The sequence below is a fragment of the Electrophorus electricus genome, chromosome 19, assembly GCF_013358815.1.
Source record: "Electrophorus electricus isolate fEleEle1 chromosome 19, fEleEle1.pri, whole genome shotgun sequence".
Taxonomy (NCBI): domain Eukaryota; kingdom Metazoa; phylum Chordata; class Actinopteri; order Gymnotiformes; family Gymnotidae; genus Electrophorus; species Electrophorus electricus.
Window position 1 is genome coordinate 9,632,694 of NC_049553.1, and position 21,367 is coordinate 9,654,060.

At 40.0% G+C, this 21,367-nt stretch overlaps 4 protein-coding genes across 5 annotated transcripts; 1 reads left to right on the forward strand and 3 right to left on the reverse strand.

Moving 5' to 3' along the window:
- Window positions 1–6: 6 nt before the first annotated feature.
- On the reverse strand, window positions 7–2,907 carry si:dkey-85k7.10 (endonuclease domain-containing 1 protein). The gene is made up of 2 exons (XM_027028451.2): window positions 1,394–2,907; window positions 7–1,195 (listed from the first exon to the last, which is right to left on the reverse strand). Exons 1-2 carry the CDS (start codon window positions 1,712–1,714, stop codon window positions 614–616), a joined length of 903 nt encoding a protein of 300 aa, XP_026884252.2. The 5' UTR covers window positions 1,715–2,907; the 3' UTR covers window positions 7–613.
- A 126-nt stretch (window positions 2,908–3,033) lies between these two features.
- LOC113589003 (endonuclease domain-containing 1 protein-like) lies at window positions 3,034–4,173 on the reverse strand. Its single transcript, XM_035519982.1, has 2 exons — window positions 3,868–4,173; window positions 3,034–3,624 (listed from the first exon to the last, which is right to left on the reverse strand). The coding sequence occupies exons 1-2, from the start codon at window positions 4,171–4,173 to the stop codon at window positions 3,034–3,036; spliced, it is 897 nt and encodes a 298-aa protein (XP_035375875.1).
- A 2,335-nt stretch (window positions 4,174–6,508) lies between these two features.
- Window positions 6,509–8,279, reverse strand: si:dkey-85k7.11 (endonuclease domain-containing 1 protein). Its single transcript, XM_035519983.1, is given in 4 exon segments — window positions 6,509–7,111; window positions 7,726–7,817; window positions 7,820–7,972; window positions 8,255–8,279. Coding segments are annotated over 4 exon segments (873 nt in total).
- A 1,241-nt stretch (window positions 8,280–9,520) lies between these two features.
- si:dkey-85k7.12 (interferon-induced very large GTPase 1) lies at window positions 9,521–19,467 on the forward strand. 2 transcript variants are annotated; one of them, XM_035536549.1, is made up of 6 exons: window positions 9,521–9,550; window positions 10,344–10,413; window positions 12,905–13,013; window positions 13,156–13,413; window positions 13,529–13,792; window positions 13,979–19,467. In XM_035536549.1, the coding sequence occupies exons 2-6, from the start codon at window positions 10,393–10,395 to the stop codon at window positions 18,652–18,654; spliced, it is 5,328 nt and encodes a 1,775-aa protein (XP_035392442.1). In that variant the 5' UTR covers window positions 9,521–9,550; window positions 10,344–10,392; the 3' UTR covers window positions 18,655–19,467. The 2 variants fall into 2 exon arrangements, with proteins under 2 accessions (XP_035392442.1, XP_035392443.1); XM_035536550.1 differs by lacking the exon at window positions 10,344–10,413 and having other exon boundaries at window positions 9,526–9,550.
- The last annotated feature ends 1,900 nt before the right edge of the window (window positions 19,468–21,367 follow it).

A 21,367-nucleotide genomic window follows, 5' to 3' on the forward strand; every position in this document is an offset into this window, starting at 1 on the left:
ACCTCTTAATTAGAGGCTTTGATGTCCTCTTGTGGTCAATATAGGACACGGCCATTCATGACATTGTACTGACTTAATGTGCTGTTGACGCATTCATACATTTTAGATGTTTAGTAATGAATTTACCGAGGAACAGCATTAACCACTTGTGTTTATTTTTTTTAATCTACAGGGCTTTGCATCAATAGCACAGCTCTGTGACCTTTAGCACACTGCAAATTTCAAAACCAATTTTAAAATACATTTGTGTCTCTCGAACAACTGAAAACACAGGGGAAGAAAGCGCATCTTCGTTCATGTCACGTGGTACAGTTTCCCTCAGGCAAACGTGAAGACTTAAATGGAACTTTAGTGTGGCATTTGGGCTATGCTACATTTCCGGGGCTGAAAGATATGCACAAAATGTAGACACTAATGACTAAACTACTTTTTCTATCTACTGAAGTTGGATGTTAGGAAGATACAAATAATCAAGCTAACTTATTCTGTGCTTTAAAATCATAAGTCATAAAATTAAACATATAAGATACAAGACATAACCTCCACCGTAAATGTATAAGGACAAATGCAGTGCCATGAAGACCATCTCTAGGCCACATCATCTGAGGACACCTTATGTGTCAGATACACAGTCGTTATAGAAGATCTGGAAGTTCTTTTCCACATTCATCCTGCCCCTCAGGTACTTTTCCAGACTTTTAACAGGAATCCCCATCATGTTGTTGTTGATGCGATCGTTCAGGCCGTAGGCACCAAACATGGGGACCTTGTAGCGCTCAGAATAAGGGGCATTATGGTCATAGTTTGTGCAGCAGTAGGCAGTCCACATGTACTCAGGAATGGCCACACGGTCCAGGTTGTCACGGCAGATCATGTTCCCAGAGGTCGTGACCCCTGCGATGATGTAGACTGTGCCATAGCAGTAGTTGTTGAGGCGCTTGCGGATGATTTGCTCATGTGTGGCCCAGGGCCCGGCGCCGAACTCTTTGACCTGAGGCACCACGTTGGTGAGGGTGTAGGTGGCGGCTTTGTCCAACGGGTCGGCCTGGTGCTGGCCCGGGTTCAGTTGACCACGCTCGTACTGGACCACGTCGACATAGTCCTCCAGCACAGCCTGCGTGTCCTGGAAGTTCATGTGTATGCGGGCATGCTGGGGAAAGGGCTCCATGTTATTGCCGCCCTTGTCTGAAGCCAGCTGCGCATGGGGAGACCGTTGGCAAGCATGAGTATCAGAGAGGCTCGGTGTCCTCAACACATACAGAGCACGTCACACAAAATGATATGGACTACAATAAAACCATGCAGTGAGCAGACAGATGTGGAAAGATCTGTATCACTTAGTGCCTATAGCGTCTTTTTCAATTCGAGGCTTTTTAACAGCAGTGACGGGAACGCTTACCTGGGGTTCGAACATCCAGGGGAAGTCCACTCCCTTCTCCCCGGCAGACTTTTTAAAAGTGTACGCAGAGTAGCCGGGGATGTGCTTCTGGGGGTCGTAGAGGGTGACGAAGCGCGGCTTGTCCTGGTACCGCTGGCAGATCTTCTTCAGAGCGTTGCTGAGGTAGCCTCGAGGCGGCGTGCCCATGCAGAGGGAGTCCTTGCAGTGCTCATCGTGGTTGAAGTCGTCCACGACCGCAGTCTGCACGTGCACAGTCCAAAGGAACCGTGGGCACAGCAAAGCCAGCGGGTCACAGCGTGATGGCGCTCTCCTCATGCTAAGCCCCAGCTCCACTCCTTTTCTGTTTACTGGCCGATGCCTTTAAGGTGTCCCAGACTTGCCTTCTCTTCTCTGCGCCAAGGTTGCTCTTAAAAGCGTAAAGACTACTGTCACTTGAGAGGTCCCTCTGTAGTACTGCAGAGCTCATTTAGTATTAGGATGACTTTCTCTCTCCCCGTAGGTGGAGGTTGCATACAATGATTGCCTTATTTCAGCTGTTATCAGAGGTGTAATTCGAAGGCCAGTATTCATTTGCAGATGTGTATGCAAACTATAAGCAAGCAGAGGTTTGACCATTTTGATCACCCAGCTCAGAGGACATTAACATGATTACCTTGTGGTTAAACATCTAGCGTAAGTCGTTCAGAGACATTGGTACTCACACGAGTTATCCAATATACAATGCAAAGCATCCAAGCTCTTTATAGAACCATCACTATGCTAAATAGAAATCACAATGAGTAGGGCTGTTTTATAGTTTTTCGGTTTGAAAAGTTTGTGACATTATATTCATGATCCTTAACCTTATCAGTTGATGAATTCTTCTGTAAACAATTTTGACTGGGTATTCTATGGCGTTTAAGTATATAAAAAGTTCACCAAACTATACCTTAAAACTACCAACATATTGTATACTTTGCATGCAGTCACACCTCTTCTGCTTTTGTATGAGGCCAAAGAATTCACATCTTAATAAAAGTATTCAAACTATAGGATAAGTAGTTTACTTGTATATATGTGTTTACTTGTTTGTGTGTATCTAGATATTTTAGGTTAAGGCATAAATCTTCTGGAATATGTTCAAACTAGACAATGCCAGATGGTGAGGTTTCGTTTGGCAGTTTTACTGCTACAATGTGCTCCATTGTAGTTTTTTAAATTGTTCGTTACCTAAGAACATAATCCTAGTGAAGAATATTTTCATTATGTTTTTGTCATGTATGCTTTGGAGTGTTGGGAGGAAGGTTGAATACATGCACACAGTGGGTGGGTGTAGAGTAAATTTTAATAGGTGATGAAAATACAATATTTAACACAGGTGCTAGTGCTGAACTAGATCTTTTGCACTAAAATTTGTTTTGACATGTAACCAGAATTCCATTACACTCACTGACTTATTCTGGAACATTTTCAATATTCAAATTATGTACTGTAAAAATGAAAACAAAAGTTTGTTTTTTCTAATTCTATTTCTGTCCAGTTGATTAAAATTAATTTTTAAAAAGTCTGTTATGTTGTCGCTACCTTACATTGATATGTGAACTTTTATGATCAATGATATGTAAATAGAGAGATTAAAGCGTTACTAGGCAGAACTAGGACAAGGTGGATCCAGGGAGCACACATTGCTCAGCAAATACTTGGAAGTTTTTGTCCACAAATGTGGACTTCTTCAGGAATTCCTCGAGCTTGGGGACAGACAGCTCCACAATCTCGTTGTTCTCCTTGTCGTTGAGTCCGTAGTGGGCGAAGGCGGGGAACCTGTAGCGCTCGTCATATGGTGCGTTGCGGTCGTATTCGATGCAGCAGTAGGCGGACCACATGTAAGTGGGGATGGCCACCCGGTCGATGTTGTGCCTACGGATCATGTTGGCCGAGGTAGTGATGCCCGTCACCACGTAGGCTGTGCCCCGGCAGTAGTTGTTGAGCCGGCGGCGGACCACGCGCTCCTGGGCCTTCCATGGGCCTTTGTGGAACTCCCGCACCTGGGGCACCACGTTGGTCAGCGTGTAGGTAGCCGCTTTGTCGTCGGGTGTGGCCTGGTGTTCGTCGGGGTTCAGGTGCCCCCGCTCATAGAGTACAACGTTGGCATAGTCCTCCAGGACTGCCTGAGCATCTTCAAAGTTCTGGTGCACGTAGCCACGTGGGAAGGGCTGCATTTCACCTGTGTCCAAAGAGGTGGACAGCTGCTCACTGAAGCAGAGAAATACAAATAGCAGATATAATGGTTATAAATTAGGCATTAGGCAGAATACACATTTCTCTATTGCACTGTTAAAGTGTGAATTTAAAAACTCTAGCAAACAGAACAAGCTGTTATCTAAAATATGCAGTACAGGAGTGCAGGAGCAGTCCAGGAGTTTTTCTGTTTCAGACAGGCGAGCCAACTGCAGCTCATAAAGAAGCCACGGATTTAAGATATCACTGACCTGCGGTTCATACATTCGCGGGACGTCTACCATCTTCTCCTCGTCAGAGCCATGGAAGGTGTAGGCAGAGTAAACTCTCACGTGGTCCTTGGTGTTGTATAGGGTGACGTAGCGGGGCTTCTTGTTGTAGCGCTGGCAGATCTTCACCAGCGAGTGGTCCTCTAGCCCCACGGGTGCCCTGCCCACGTACAGGAACTCGCGGCATTCTGGAGAGAGAGCCTGCTCCACAGTGGCTCTCGTCCGAGAGCAGGCTAGAAGCCACATCACAGCAGCCAGGAGAGGAGTGCACGCACAGGCCGTTACCATGGTGAACGCCACACAGGAATGAGCTGTAAACGAAGCACAGGATTAAAGTGCAGGAACAAAGATAGCAGGACTGCTTTAATCAAGGCGTTATGTTGCGTGTCTCTGAGCTGGTGTACGTCCCCCCACTGCCTGGACTCACTTGCCGCCACTCACGCTAGCAACCCACTCTGAGCAAAGAGAAGCACATTTATGTGACAGCCTCAGTCTCCTGTAATCTACTTCAGCATGCAAACCAGGAAGGAGAGTTTGACCCCAGCTGATCTGCTCACCACTGGACTGACTAAAGCCGTTCAGTAGTTCAGAGAGATACTGGAAGGATTCATTTGTATGAAGTAGACACACTATGCTGTGTCAGTGGCATCTTACTAGAACATTTCCAAACTTAAATTAACACCCAGAATTTTATTATGAAGGTTTTTCAGTTTTGGCCTACCATTAAATCCTAGGCAAAATGATGTTCCTTTTTAACCATATTTAATCAATAGATTAAGTGTGTGTTACATTAATTTTGATTGCTGAATCACTGCCAAATGTGTCAATATGCAACTAACACTACTGTCAATGTAGAGTTGGTAATGACCTTCAACAGTAGTTTATTTATGCAGTACTGCAAAACACCAAGATTGTTGATTCTGGTTAATCATTCTTCTTAAAGTTTACATATTATTAACAGAGTGAAATGGTGTAATCTATTTTTATTTTGTAGTTTATTAAAAATGATTATTTATGCAATATGTACAATAGAGAGATGTCTTTTAGCCCAACCTGAATTAAAGCAAAAAACTAAAGTTACCTATAACTCTTACATTTCTGCATTCTGCATAATTACACCTTTGATAAACAGTTACTGTCGACCAGCTAATCCACTTCTCGATCCACTGCCATCTCGCTTACTTCTCCTGCATCTGCAGACTCTGAAGTAACACCTCATTCAGGCCATATGCAGCACAGCAGGGAAACTCATCATGGATGTTGTATGGCACCCCAGGCTACAATCAGGGCAGATATGTTTTGTATCGGTGACCCAGCGAGCATCACCTCCGTGCAGACAGAGCCCAGTAACCATGGTGATGCCAGTAACCAAGCAGGCTGTGCCAGGACAGTAGCTGTTGAGACGCTGACGGATGGCGTCAAGGTGAGGCAACCACTGGTTGTGGAGGAACTCCTCAATCATGAGCACCACGTTGGTGAGGTGGCTGCGCTCGTAGGTTTACGGCCCACCTTCTCTCTGTTGGAAACTTTTATTATGTAGGCAGAGCTGGATCATACAGGGCTGCATAGCTCGGCTCTCCCACATATCGCTGGCAGATGTACTCCCCAGAGGAGTCATCCACGCTGGGCCGAACAGGAGAGGTGAAGCAGGAGAGGAGGAGAAGAGCAGAGAGGAGCAAGAAGGCATCTCCTCTAAGGAGGCTCACACACAATTCTGACCTATGCAGAGAAGCTACTTTACAGAAAGAGAAACACACACACACACACACACACACACACGCACACACACACACACACACACACACACACACACACACAGAGAGATGGTACGATAATTGAGAGAGGAGTGGGAGTGCACAGATGATTTTACCACAAAAAATCAGACTCTTTAACATGCCATTTACACTCTACTTACAAACAAATATTTCCACATCTGTAGCAGGAATTTCCTCACACCCATCCAATAAAAAAACTGCTGCCTCCAAAGACCATTTTCCTTCGGGGAGACGCTCTGTCAGGCTGACTTACAGTACTGCTCCCTGAGAACTCAACCTACATCCTTGGTGCTGTCAGCCCTCTTTAGCACTCATCCTACAAACAGTTATATTTCAAAGCTTGTCACACCAATGACACATCGTGTCATTGATACGAAGCATCACCATGGCACTGCCACCTTGTGGAGAAGCTCTTGCTTGCTAACTGTGAGTGAGGGGGTGAGTGGCTTACAATCCACTTCCATGAGATGCTTCGCAGCTAAGAATTTTACAGTCCATTACTGAGGAGAAAAGTTAACTTTGTACTTTTTATGAGTTATGACGTTTCGTACACCTTGACTGCCTTGGAAACATTTGAGCTTTGCCTTATTTTACTATATCAATGATAAGAATGAAAATGACCTGCAGAGAGAGTCAGAGTCGGAGATAAGCAGGTGTCTTAATGCGTACATCATTTACAACAGCCCTATTATAACAATGTCTTGGCTGGCAGCTAAGACTTCATCTCATTTTAAACACAGAATAAAAAGGAATGCTGTTATAATACATACTGTTGACTTGTTCTTGCTTCCATTTAGAATAACATATATACACGGAAAATACTGTGACATGACATATTTCTATTATTTCTACCTTTTCTTCCTTTTAAATGTGTTCTCTGAGATGCAGCCTTTGAGGAAAATGCTAACGTTTCTGTCCGTTCCTGTTTGGCTCTGCAGAAAGTTCTCCAGTGTTCTTAGAGGCACCTCCACAACATCATGGTCCATCATGTCATTGAGACCATAGGCTCCATAGGAAGGGAACATATACCTCACTTCATAGGGTGAATTACGCTCGTACCGTGGGCAACAGTAGGCTGACCACAGGTGCTTGGGGACAGCCAGTCTGTCCTGCCCACCTCTTCGGATGGTTACCCCAGAAATGGTCACCCCAGTCACCATGTAAGCAACCCCTCGGCAGAAGTTGTTGAGTCGACGTCTTACTCTGTCGATATAGGCTTCCCACGAGCCCTTGGTGAAGTCAGTGATCTGAGGCACCACGTTGGTGAGAGTGTAGGTAGCAGCCTTGTCCTGGCTCTCTGCCTGGTGCTGGTCTGGGTTCAGTGCGCCACGTTCATATGCCGCGGCATCGAAATAGTCCTCTAACAGAGCCTGGCTCTCCTCGAGCAATGGGTCCAGCTTGCCACTAGGGGGCAGAATTTGCATGTTTGGACTGTCCTCCACAGTGGCTAGCTGCAAGGAGAAGAATGAGAACGTGACTGCTTATGAAAAAGAATGAAAGGAAAAAAAACAAACAGAAAAATCAGTTCAATCCAGGAAAGGAAAACATGGGGTTCAGCCCATTGCTACTATAAACCACTAATCACTATGATCTACATTGGCAACTGTTGTAACTTCACATTTTTTGTTCACATGTTGATTGAACAGTGCTAATTTCTGATTAGCAGGAAAACAGTTTAGAAGTCTTTGTAAAAGAAACCTTTTCTCTCATTTTGGTCATTACCAGAAATGGCCCCTGTCAACATCCCATTAACACCTCACTGTACACTTGCCTACTCTGGCCTGATTTAGTACCACTCTAAAGAAGCAGCAGAATTACTCTTCTCATCACTTTCACCAGTCCCCTGGTCTACAGAAAATAAATGATGAACAATTCATGCAATATGTGACTCGTCTGCAGTATGTATGAGCAGGCTTGGGACATATGACGTATGAGCTCCATGGTTATCTAATCCAACCCTGCCTTTGTTCCGTGTATTATGCTTCTCATGAGGGAAAGTCCACCATAATTTACTCCAAAGTAACACAATAAAGCAACACAAACCAACACAAACTCTTTCTCTGACCTGTGGTTCATACATCCAGGGCGTGTCCATCCTCCCCTGCCCATCTGATTGTTTGAAGGTGTAGGCTGAATACAGAGGCAGCGGCGGCTGCTGTCATACAGGGTGGCGTAGCGTGGCTTGTCTCCATAGCGTTGGCATATCCTTTTCATGTTGGTCCCCTGGATGCCAGCGGGTGGCGTTCGCATGTAGAGGAACTGCCTGCACTCTTTAAAGCTGTCAGAGGCCGAGGCACCTGCCACACGTAATCCTGCCAACAGGAAAAAAGACAGGAGACAGATCCTCAAAGAAGCCATCAGACAGGGAGAGTACAATGAATACTGATATATACTGATGATGATGATGCAAGTGATGAAGGAATATAGCTGTGATGAAACCCTGAGAGGGTAACAGTGGCTGGTTGATCCAGGTGTAGTGCCTAATTCTAGCTACAGTCTCTAGTGTCTTTAAGCAAAGTGAATGACAGATAAACAGATATTATATGCAAATGGAAACATGTCAGCACAATCGAACCAATAGAACACCTTCACACTTGTCAGCTCATAAAATCTGACCATGGTATTACTGTAATGCATTTCTCTGTGAGCAACTGTGACTGAAAAGCTATTTGTTAACATGGCATTAATGACACATTTGTTGGACTCATTTATTTAACAACTTGCTCAGGGAGGACTTGATAACTAGACGGCTTTGATCGGGTATGTTGAGGATAGAGAAACTGTGCAGGGCAGTGCAACCCAAGAGGACTGGAGTTGAAACTTTTGGATTATTGCTGAAAATGCAACAAAAACAAAACTTCTCCTGAATCTCATGAGCTTTCATCAATTAATCTGCTCTGTGTATCCAGTGTAGCGCTAAACGAACAGAGAACATTTGAGCATACTGTTATCACCAGTGAACAAGCAGGTAAATCAAGTTCTTACTGAGCCAGGATAGGAATGAAAACATTCTCACTGGAACAAGCAAGACTGTTGACAATGTAGACACTAGACCGTTGATGTTTTATTAAATTAATTATAACTATGTTATAAAGATAACATTGCAGCGATGTCAAACACTTCAAACAATACCAAGGTTTTTTTGACCCCTGCATTCAAAACTGTTCTAGGTAAAAATAATAATTAAAAAAAGCCAAACCAACACAAAGGCTGGAGAAATGGTTTGAATACTGGTCTTTTGGAGGAGAACAAAGTGAAATACTACATAACTATCTACTCTGCATGTAGTGAATAGAGCGCCTATAGTGTGGCCTTGTGATTTTTCTGAGTAAGAACGAAAGTTAACACAGTTTCTTTTACGAAGCAAATGAAACTTAGCGGAGAGGGTGTCTCGTAATGAACTAACTTTAATTGAAATAATGTAAAAATAATAATCACTTTCATGAATATTGTTTGCACCTTATAGTTTTATCATGAGAATACATGCAAATAAAAATAAATATTACGTGTTAATCTATTCAAAACACGCAATGCACTTTTATCGTACTGTTCAACCTGACCATAGATTAGTCAGTGACTAATCCTACTCCTACTTTCATTTTCTGTTCATTTTCTGAATAGTGGATTAAACCACTGTTCATATGTTCAGATTTACAATAGATGTAGGCTCTGCGTCTTTTCCACTCGCATTTTGTAAAATCTAGGCTCACTAGCCAACCTGAAAAAAAGAATACTGAAATAGCAAATTAAGCAAATAATTGTACGCCGCGTAGTAATCTGCACAATCCAAAAATGGTTTAGTCTGCCTCTTAAAGGACGAATTTTAGTTCAGTCTGGGAGTGTAGTAGTTATCCGTTCAGCGGTTATCCGTTACGTAAAGGTGGAGAAAAGTAAGTAGCTCTGAAACATTTTTTAAAAATTAGACGGATATTTTGCTCTTCGTCCTCCTCAAATAAACAAGTTAATTTAGTGGTAGTAGAATTGTAGATGTAGAATTTGCTATAAAATAGTTTGACATTTACTTTTTTGGAATAGGGTTGGTGTCTAAGAATTAACTTAAAACATGAAAGCGCTTGTACTGAAATACTCGGATTGTACACGAATAGTGTAGGTTACATGTCTGAACGTTTCTTGCGAAACTATAAAATGAAGCTCAAACTAATTGCTGCCATCTGCCACTTTGGAAAAGACCTCCAAACTCATAACTGGCAGGGAGGTTTTTCACATACAGGGTGGGGTTGTTTAAAATACTGTAAAACTTTAAAATAGCCAGTCCGGTTATAGATGTTATGATCCATTTTTAAATAAACAAGTCTAACAGTTTTACCATCAATACAGTAGCATCAGACTACGCGCTAATTTAATTTAAATCTGTAGTTATAGTAATAAAATACGTCTCAGAAAAGTATAATTTTAAGCAGTTCCTTTGAAGCTAGTGGGATATTTATATATATATATATATATATATATATATATATATATATATATATATATATATATATATATATATAGACACACACACACACACACACACACAAAGCAGTGTCAATAATATATACACACAAAGCAGCTGAATAACGACCTCATTTTTGTTATTATTTATTATTATTTAAAACCTTAGTTAATTAATTGTATTAGTGCAACAATGGAAGTACAAAGTAAATGATTTGTGGTGTTTGACAGCTCAAATGTGAAGGTTACTGAAGTTAATTGGCAGCTGCATTTTGCTGAAATGGAGTATTCTGATGACGAGGTAAGTATTGAACATGTTATATTGCGATTTCAAGATCAATGATTAGAGTCTTTCTGTATTGCTTTTTATTGTTAAACAGCACGTATGTGCCACTTTATAAGTTAATGTTGTTGAAAGTCACTATCACTCTGTCAGTCTGCTCTCATCAGTTAGAAGGGATGGTTTTCTTTTCTCTCTGTCAGTAATGCTGCGCAAATGAGCTACTGGGTCCATCTACATGTGCATATCTCCTTCCTGTATAGTACATGAAAACAGTATGAATGGCATACAAACTAGAACTGAACATTGTACTAATTACTACTTACATTTACGGCATTTGGCAGACGCTCGTATTCAGAGCGACTTAAAAAATTGCTTTGTTATTTACTCATTTAATGTATCCTAGTCAGTACAGTAGGGACAGTGATACCGACCACAAAAATATAGAGTAGGTCGTCTGTCTCTTTGGCTCGGCCGGTGTGTGGCAACCTCAATAATTAAAACGCAAGATGTAGGCTCCATGGTGCCCTCTGGTGGAGTTTTACATTTTTACATATTCTGAAGTTCTCTTATGACATTTGACTTTTGACATAAGATAAATTGCTTATTAAAATGTATACTTTATATATACTTACTTTTTGACTGAAAAAAAAACAACTATTTGGTTGATAAAACTTTCATGAATTTTGGTAATTTCAAACATTCTGTCTTATCCCTTTAGCAAGCCAGTTTTCACTGTAAAACTGTACAACTCCTCCCCTTGGTGCCACAACATGTCACAACATGTACATTTACATTTATGGCATTTAGCTGACGCTTTTATCCAAAGCGACTTACAATTATATACAACATGTCACATGTCACTGATATCCTATTCTGTTTCATTGTTTACTTTCATACACCTTCGGGGGCAGTGGTAGCTCAGTTGTTAAGGGACTCTTGACTTGTCATCAGAAGGATGCTTGTTCACGCCCCACTGCTGCTAAGTTGCTACTGTTGGGCCCCTGAGCAAAGCCCTTGACCCTTAGCTGCTCAAGTTGTATCCAGTCATAAATGTAAGCTGCTTTAGATAAAAGTGTCAGGCAAATGTAAAGTAATTTTTAATTGCTACTTACTATACAGTTGTGCAATTGAACTATACAATTATAATTTTTATTTAAAATGTAATGTGATAATGTTTTCTATTGCACATTGCACACATCATAAGTATTGTACTACACAGTTTTCATTATTGTCAAGTACAATGCAGAATAGTAACAATGTTTTTCCTCTATTGCACATTGAACACATTAGTACTAATTATACACTTTTATGTTTATATTATACTGCTTTACATACTTGAAAATAACAGATATAATCCCTTATTTAGTTTTCTGTTATGTAATTTTATTCTGATTATTTTATTATATTGTTGTGTTTGTTCTGTGCTGGGTGTTGCTGCTATGACAAACACATCCCTCTCAGGATGGATATTTCTTATTCTTACTAGTCTTATTGCTAAACCATGTCACTATTTTAGTGAGAGTTAACCGCTAGATAAAGTCAAATTCACCTTAATAACAATGCTGGTTATATTTTGGTGAGTGGATAACAAACGTCTGTATTAAACATTTGCGTTAGTGGTTATGGAATGATGGCACAAAGCACACTGGTATAATGGGGGATGTATGTGCTGGTGCCCATATAATGTATGTTGGTAATAGTCAAATATCACAGTTTGACTCAAACTGTTACGCGGTTGTCCGGCCATATTACACTGAATACTGATTCATTACACCTGTTCCTAATTAGCCGGTGTATTGAAGCCTTTTGTTGCGAGGTACTGCCTATGTGTATATAGCATGCTGAGTGTTTTTCTCTTCACTTGCCTCTGTGTATCTAACCCTGGCTTTATTTCAGACATTGGCCTTTTGGATTAACCCCTGTGTTCCTTTGCGTAATTTTTGCCTGTCTCAGGTCTGTTTTGTCTGCATTGCACTGTTTGCTATAGACTGGTTTCGACCCTAGCCTGTATCATGTTTATGTTTTGGATCTCCCTTGCTCTCTGTAAACCTTGCTCTCCCATCTGCTAGATCTCATCTGCAAGTGACTGCATAGTCTTGTCACGTTACAAAAATGAGTACGCTGTATTCAGAGAAACTCTTTTCAATGGATCCCATTTGTTAGGTCATTTAGTACGTGATGCTTAATCACCCTCAAAGCCCTGGTTGACCAGGAAAGAAAACACACTGCTCTTAAGAGTCTGAATACACTCATCTGCTGCATAAATAGAAACACCTTTCTTGTACCTGTTCTCACTGGTCAGTGCACTTCTGTATTTGCATTTTATATTAAAGACTGTAGTCCACCTGTTGACACAATTCATCAGCCACTTTCTATCCTGAGTTTCAGACAACAGGACCCGACTGAACAAATATTATTTGGATGGAGGAAAATGATGAGATAATAAGCCATTGCATACAGACATTTCCTACAGGCATCTACTATAATATCTGTGAAATATATTTGATAGGTGTTATTTGAAGATGCCAGTGATCATGGCTTTGAAGACCACCTACAAATGGATTTTCCAGGAACTCAGCCTGTTCAATCAATTCAGGAGAAAACTGCCACCGTCACAGGTAACATAGCACATGGTGGAATATGCATCATTAAATTCTTACCACAATCTAATATATGTTGTGTTTATATTTTAGAAATGATTTTCTGAGACATTAAGTAGAAGTCAGGTTTTGATGCTAGTTCAAACCTTATTTTGCACAGATGTTCCTGCACCATGTGAATTTCGTGTCCACTCCTGTGGAGCCAGTTCTGTGTCCCTTGTTTGGGAGGCCCCTGACAGCATATCAAAGTTTGTGCTGACTTGCTCCAGTAGCACATTTTCACGCACGCAGACCATCTTAAATTCCTGTTCCACTGAGGTGGCAGATCTCAGACCGGGGAGTGAGTATACGTTCATCATTGTCGCAGTGACAGAAAGTGGAGACCAGAGTCCAGGCGTTGCAGTTACTGCATGGACAGGTAATGGCGCAAGTTCCTTTAGCTCTAAATAATTTCACTGTAGAACTAACTGAAATGAATTGTCTAAGGAATTGTAACATTACAGTGTGACACATACAAATGGTTTTCCTTGCAGATCCAGTCCCACCTGAAAACATTAAGGTTGAGGGTGTAGATGACTCTTCTGTTACTCTTACCTGGGAGGCTCCTGCCTTTAGAAATCGTGCCAGCTATCACGTGGCCTGTTGCCAAGATGGAAAAACTATTCAAGAAGAGAAAACGGAATCCAGCACAATTGTTTTCAGCAAACTGAGGCCAGGAAATAAGTACATATTCAAGGTTGTAACACAGCTTCCTAATAGCAGGAGAAGTAAGGAGGCTGTGAAATTTGCACGCACTCGTGAGTACTGTTCTGATGTATGAGTAACATGATTTGACTGTGTATGATATATCGATAACTTATTTCTTCATTGTATTAGTCTTAACTGTTTAAATATATTTCTCAAGAAAAATAAACAATCACTGTCCCTAATAACAAACTTACTGTCTGTGAGGCAGAGTAAAAAGTATCTTACTTTTTTCACAGAAACCAGTTTGGAGAAGCTCCTGCAGGTTTTGGGGTTGAAGGAGTATTATCCTAACAAGCTTTCACTGAGCACTGTGCTGGAAATAGACACGAGGACAGTGACAGATGACCCAGCCCAGTCTCTGTCTGCTTTATCATGGCTTTTTCTGAAGAAACTGATGATGGTAAATGTCACTGCACGAAGTGTCAAATGTGTTTCACCAACTGATGAGAGCGAGGACTCATTAAACATGGATATTTATGGAGATCTGGAGAGGTTTGATCTTAATGAGGACTATAGTCAGAGAGTAAACCCTTTAGATATTGTGACTGCTCTCTTTCTTTGCGCAGATGGTTTTCTCCAACAGGAAATGGCTTTGAAAATGTCAATGTGTCAGTTCTCTGTGCCTCTGCTTCTTCCCCACTGTGACTCAGAGCAGAGCACACTCATGCTTTGGGCCTTGAGAGACATTGTGAAGAAGTTTAGACCACACTCCTTATCTGATCCCAGAGGGTTTGTGGAAGAAAGGATTATTGAAACTAAGCTACCCTTAGTGTCCTTTGTAAGACTTGGTGATTGCAGCATTTCCAAATCTCAAGTTCTGAACAAGTTGCTGAGTAATCCACAGCAGTACCATGACACCTTCATACACCATGACATGGACTGTGGAGATGTACCAAGGAAAATTTCAAATGGCTTGGTGGAGCTTAGTTGGTATCTGCCATGTGGAAACAAAAACATTGACATCTTTCCTGAACCTGTGGCTGTTGCAAACTTAAGAGGAGACATTGTCAAATATGACACTCAGTATTCATTCCTTTGTCAGACATCTACTGCAGTTTTTGTGTTCTTTGACAACTTGGATTCAAGCCACAACACACTCACTACTCAACATGTTAAAACTCAGTTTTATTTGGTGGCTAATGCAAATACAAAATCCTTTAACATGGAACTGTTGAAAAGTACTGCTAGTAAAATGAACTTGAAAAAAAGCAACGTCATTTTAAAGACCAAACAAAACGATGCTGACTTTGTCAAATATCTACGATCTGTGATGAATGATGTTGTCAGCAAAACACCTATAAATATGCAACTGGAAGAGGTTGCATGTGAGTTTGGAATCCTGGTTGATGAAGACATCAAAGAATGTCAGAAAGCTAAAGAAAATGCTGATGCAATCACAGTGAAAATCCAAGACACACTGAAATTCAAAGAAGGTCAGTTGCCTTTGCAAGGTGAGATCTGGAAAAAGTTGGCAAAGTTGGAGAAAGAGGAGTGTAGACTTCGAAAAGCTAGAAACCAGAATATTGAGAATTATAAGAGTGAACTCCAGGAGGAGAAGAGAGAACTCCGGAAGAAGCAGAACAACTATGAAATGTCTGAAGCCATGATCTACTTCATAGCTGCTCTGTCAAGCTCAAGGCTGGAGAGGGCCTACTTCTTAAAATGGATGCGAATGAATCTGGATAATCTGACCCGTGAAAAACTCACTGGTCTCAGAGAGCATTATAAGGAGAAATGCCAAGAATCATCTGAGAATAAGGAGGAGATTGCAGTACTTGATAGACAAATCTCAAACAGTGCTTTAGGAATTGAGCACTTTTTGAGAGAAATGGGTCAGTTTTATGAAGCTGCAGTGTCTCTTTCAGAAAATTCACAATCGCGACAACAAATGCAACACTTACCAAGACTGTGTGCCGAGCTGTTGTTAGATGGTTTTCCTCTTGAGCTAGTCGATGGAGATGCTTCAAATATACCTCTAAGATGGGTGAGTGATGTACTGTTTCAGTTGAACACTTTGGTGCAGCCCAAGAACAAGATCAAGGTGATCACAGTCTTAGGAGTTCAGAGCACTGGGAAGTCCACCCTGCTAAACACAATGTTTGGGGTCCAGTTTGCAGTCAGCAGTGGGCGATGTACAAGAGGAGCTTTTATGCTGTTAATCAAAATCACAGAGAGCTTAAAAAATGAATTTTGTTGTGATTATTTAGTGATCATTGACACCGAAGGGCTGAAATCCCCAGAACTGGCGCAACTGAATGACAGCTATGAGCATGACAACGAGCTAGCCACGCTCGTTGTTGGACTGAGTGATGTCACAATCATCAATATTGCCATGGAGAATTCCACTGAGATGAAGGACATTCTGCAGATTGTGGTCCATGCCTTCCTCAGGATGAAGGAAGTGGGCAAGAAACCCAAGTGCCTGTTTGTACACCAGAATGTAGCAGATGTTTCAGCCCATGACAAGAACATGAAAGACCGCAAGCTTCTGTTGGAGCAACTGAATGAAATGACAGAGGCAGCAGCCAAAATGGAAGACAAGGATGACTATAAGAAGTTCACTGATGTGTTGGAGTATGATTCAGAGACTGGGAATTGGTACATACCTGGACTCTGGCATGGAAATCCTCCAATGGCACCAGTAAATGCTGGGTATTCTGAAGCCATCTATGACTTCAAAAAGAACCTGATTGGTGTTCTCAAAAACTGTGAATACATGACACAAGGAAACAGTATAACAGAATTTCTAGAGTGGACAAAAAGCTTATGGAATGCAGTGAAATATGAGAATTTCATATTCAGTTTTAGGAATAGTCTAGTAGCAGATGCATACATGAAGTTGTGCACAGAATTCAATAAATGGGAATGGTGCTTCAGAAAGTGCATGTACAACTGGTTAACAACTACTGAAACAACAATGTCTAATTTTCAGATAATGAAAACTAAGTTCGAAAATACAGACATCCAAGATTATCTCCAAAAAATGAAGCAAGAAGCCTCCTTGGAGCTTGACAGAGGTGAAAAGACCATTTTGGATAATTTGGCAGGCTACTTTGAGCAAACAGAGGGCCATGTCTACCTTGTTGAGAGATACAGAGAGGACTTTAAAAACAGTGCAAAATGTCTCAGACGGGAACTTCAGAACTCTGTGCTAACGGAACTGAAATCAATATTTGATATCAGGAGAGGAATGGACAAGTTGGACAAAATCAAGAAAACTCACACAGAAATGATGGAACAAAAAGTGCTGAATCTGGTGGAGGAGTTCAAAAAGGACAAGTCTTCAAAGTCTGATGAGGAGCTTGAAAAGATATTTGAAGGAATTTGGCAGCAGACACTTAACGAGCTGAGCTTCGAAGGACTGCAGAAAAAAGACATTTTTAGTCTCGTATTAGGAGAATTGCGTGAAAATCTAAAGCAGAAGGGAAGTTCATTGCAAGAAAAAATTAATAAAGTTAAACTTGAACAGTGTGGGGATGGCCACTTCAACATGAAGGAAAAGGGGCTATTCAATAAAGTGAAGGGCCTTTTTTACGCTGAAAATACAAGAAACATCCAAGAGATGGCAAACAATCTTATTGTGGCATGCAGCCAGTTCGTAATGGAAAAGGTTAATAAGAAATGTGATTACCATGAGACTTATATCCAGGAGATACTGAACATGACTGATGAAAGATTAAAAACCAACAAGAATCTTGGGTTTACTCAGAACTTTGAGCTTGATTTAAAGCTACACATTTGTGGCTTTGCTGCAAGAAAATTCATGGAAATGCATGATTCGTACATAAAAGATAATGACCCTCGCAGATGTCTTGAACAGTTCAAACACAAATACTGCACTGATTTCAAAGACCTGTTCAACGATCGTGATCAGTGTCAGAGGAAAGCTGAAGCATTCACAAACCTCTGCTTGAGTCCTGCAGTGGAAGCCTACATCTCCAGCTCCTTGGGGACAGACATTGTTGATGTGATGCTACAAGGACAGAATGCTCTTCAGTTCAGCACTCGAGCCTTTTTTCAGTACTCAGTCTTAAAACAGCTTCTCACTGAGAGCAATTTTGAAAATTATGTGAAATATATTTGCTCATATGAATGCTTTGTCAAGGAGTGGATACAGGATCAAATTACCAAACAGCTCTCAAAGGGAAGCAAAATGAATGAGTTAGAGGAACATCACCTCAAAGGAATCACCAAGGAGATAATTCAGGTCATCACAATGGCACAAAATGACACATCTGACAATGGAATTAAAGGATTTATCAGTAATATCTGTGTTAATCTTGGACAGAAGCTCATTATTCCCAAAGATGCACTGGAAACAGTCACAGTTTTCAGCAGGGCAAATACAGAATCATTTGTTCACTGGCTAAGAAAATCTGTGGAAGAAATGGAGGAATCACTAAAGACAAAGTTGAAGCATGGAGACATTCAGAGCAAACTGAGAAAACTGAGAGTCAAACCGCAGAATGAGTTGTTCAGGCGTGTCTTTGGCTGTGGGGTACAGTGTCCATTCTGCAAGGCACCTTGTGAGGCAGGAGGGGAGGCACACAAAGATCACTGTGCCTCAATACATAGACCTGAAGGACTTGGATGTTACAGGTTTGACAACTCTAAGAAATTAGTAACTGACATCTGTTCTACAAGTGTGAACAGTGAAACACAGTTCAGGTGCCTAGAAACTGGTAATCAGTATCATCCTTATAAGAGATACAGGGAAATATTTCCCAACTGGCATATTCCTGCAGATCCCAGCATACAAGCTGCAGACTACTGGAAATATGTGATAACAAAATTCAATGACCAGTTTGCAAAGAAGTACAATGCAAAACCTGCAGATATTCCCCAAGCATGGAAAAGAATCACAATGGAACAGGCGAAGAACAGTTTGAAAGAGTCGTTCAGCATCAAATAAACACTCTAGTAGTAGATTTTACCAGTTGTAACTATAAAAGAATTCTGCTAAATGTGTAGTAGATTGATGTAGTATTAAAGGTGTGAAATTCACAAGATACTGCATTCAAGTTATTTTTCACCAAATGGTTAAAAGTAGAATTTGCAATGATGCTAATACCCTTTCAGAAGATAACTTAGAAATCATTCTATCATACTACTTTGTAATTTTATTTTTCAGTGGCTTACATTACTTTAATTCACTAGTATTTAAATAAGATATCGATACCTGGATTGTGAGAAGACAAATTCAAACTGCAGACTTAAATGAATAGTTTGATTAAAAATCAAACTTACACAACCCTCCATTTACTTCAAATGTGGACATGTTTGTCCAACTTTTGCTTGCACTGGACCTATAAGCCTAACATGGCTAACAAGACAGGGACTCTTAAGCCCACAGATTAGTATCTTGTAAACTGCATGCTTAAATCATTGCACGTTGCTGAGTTATTTCTCAAAATCTTGACCTTTTTTATGTGTTTTTAACATTGGTATCTATAAAAAGGGACAAAAGTCACATTAGATAAAAATGGAAATGAATCATGTTTTTCCTAGGAAATAATTTGGTATCACCACACACAAGCATCAACATTAGGAGGTGTGATGGTGTAAGTGACTACCTTTGACATTTACCTGTGTAAAACTGTTTTTATTTTTCACCAAACTATTATTAAGAAATATGTTAGCTCGGTTTAGCAAAGATATATCAATTGAGCCCTCGCAGCAAAAAAACAAAACAAAAAACAAACATATCAGCCATTTCCCTTTTTTGTCTTTGGTGTTATTTTAGTTCTTGATTTTGTACAACGTTTACATTAAAATTAAATACAAATGCTAAATAAGCTTTATTTACATTTACCTTTATTCATTTTAAGCATTTTAAAATAAAACTTGCAATAATGCTATTATTATTTTCATTTTGTAGAATGCAGAAAACCAGTAAATTGACACACATGGTTATTAGTGGCAAGGCCACACAATGATGCACTGCAATGTAAGAAGACACAATTTTTGCTTGAATAAATGCTTAATTGTCTTTGCTATATTAATAAAATCCCAGGTGACAATTTTAACTTTCCTTTTAATGATAATTCAATAATTATTGTTTTATTTACATTTAGAACCTGTTAATCTCTGTGGCAAAAACAAAAAAGGATCATGTATGATGTAATTCTTTTGGATGCTTTTTTCTGTATTATTTTAACTCGGATTTTCTTTGACTTAATTCATGGATGCAATTTCCTCTTGATCTTCTCATAATACTTCCTAATACTTTTGTCATTTGTCTTATGATATGGTGAATACTGTATTTGCAGTAACTGCAGCCTAAATGGCTATATGACATCAATAATGAAATACTTTTGCTTTGCAATGGAAACAAATAAATTTTTAGCTCAGTCCCATGATTCTGCCTATTTCACGTACATATACAAAATATACAGTGGTACACAATAAAACAAAAATGTCACACAGTGGAGAAAGTCTGATCTTAAAGCAAAATACTACTACTATTACTACTAATACTACTGCTGCTGCTACTGCTACTACTAATAATAGTTTGGCCCAGTACAATTCCAGGCTCTTATGCAGAGGAAGGACATTAATGCGGAAAGGTTTATATGAACTCTATATGAACTCTATTTAAATAAATTAAAGTTTATGTCTCTGGAAAAACAGTTTACTCTGCATTTACAGTGGTGAAGAAATAAGGTCAACGGTCTTCTTAAATGTTACTTCTGCCTCTTGTGTGGATTATTAAGGTATGCTTAATTATTTCTTGTGTTAGAAATCTTTTTTCTTGCCCAAGCCCAGATGCTGAAAGATGGTTTTACATAGTTTACATTAGAGCTGGGCGATATGGCAAAAATATGATCATGATATTTTCCCATATTGATCAATATAGATTTTTATCATGATATATCATTTCATAATGCTGCCAGCTTGAAGACCATCCTGCTAATGATTGAGTATATTTTATCAGCAAAAATAGAATAATATGATGTACACATTTAACTGTGCAAACATGCTTTATCTGCCTTAAAGTTTATTTTAACAAAATAAAGTGATATAAATTATTTGCTAGTTTCACATCACTCTAATATTTTAAAGATAGAAACCTGTTACTTGTTAACCAGTCATTATGCTACATGTGTGCATGTTACATCATTGAAACTGAAACAATGGCCGCAAAAGACGACACGATTTATTTTTGCTTTGGTACCGTAAGCGCAGCTAAAATGTGGATGTTCTGACATGGGCTGTAGTTTCACACTGTTGGTGTGGTTGGTCGCTCTGTGAAAGGTTTGTTGTTCTTCTCATCTTGGTTTGCACTGACCAATGACATATTTTGCAGGCCATCTTAATCTGTGCTTCATCACTTTTCAGATATCCAAGACACTTCCATATAGCTGAGATCTTGGTAACTTTTTTGTCAACACTTTCATCAGCTTTGGAGAATATCATGATTTCACTTTCACTTTCATGCCACTCGCTGGTCCCACTCAAAATGTCAAAGCATATCTCTTTCCAAATTAATACATATATTTTTTGTTTTTATGAATTGAAATTGTTTTTTATGAATTGAAATCTTTTTTGTACACTGTGTGCACAATTATTAGACAAGAGTATTTTGACAAAATCATCATTCTTATACGTATCTTCCAACTCCAAGC

Excerpts from the sequence above, each read along its gene's own strand:
- si:dkey-85k7.10 (XM_027028451.2), bottom strand. The coding sequence starts at position 1,714 with ATGAGGAGAGCGCCATCACGCTGTGACCCGCTGGCTTTGCTGTGCCCA. Across the intron at positions 1,196-1,393 it reads TGTTCGAACCCCAGGTAAGC|CTGGCTTCAGACAAGGGCGG; the intron begins GTTCCCGTCACT and ends CCCCATGCGCAG.
- LOC113589003 (XM_035519982.1), bottom strand. The coding sequence starts at position 4,173 with ATGGTAACGGCCTGTGCGTGCACTCCTCTCCTGGCTGCTGTGATGTGG. Across the intron at positions 3,625-3,867 it reads CGCGAATGTATGAACCGCAG|CTGTCCACCTCTTTGGACAC; the intron begins GTCAGTGATATC and ends TTCAGTGAGCAG.
- si:dkey-85k7.12 (XM_035536549.1), top strand. The coding sequence starts at position 10,393 with ATGGAGTATTCTGATGACGAG. Across the intron at positions 13,014-13,155 it reads GAAAACTGCCACCGTCACAG|ATGTTCCTGCACCATGTGAA; the intron begins GTAACATAGCAC and ends TATTTTGCACAG. Across the intron at positions 13,793-13,978 it reads TGTGAAATTTGCACGCACTC|AAACCAGTTTGGAGAAGCTC; the intron begins GTGAGTACTGTT and ends CTTTTTTCACAG.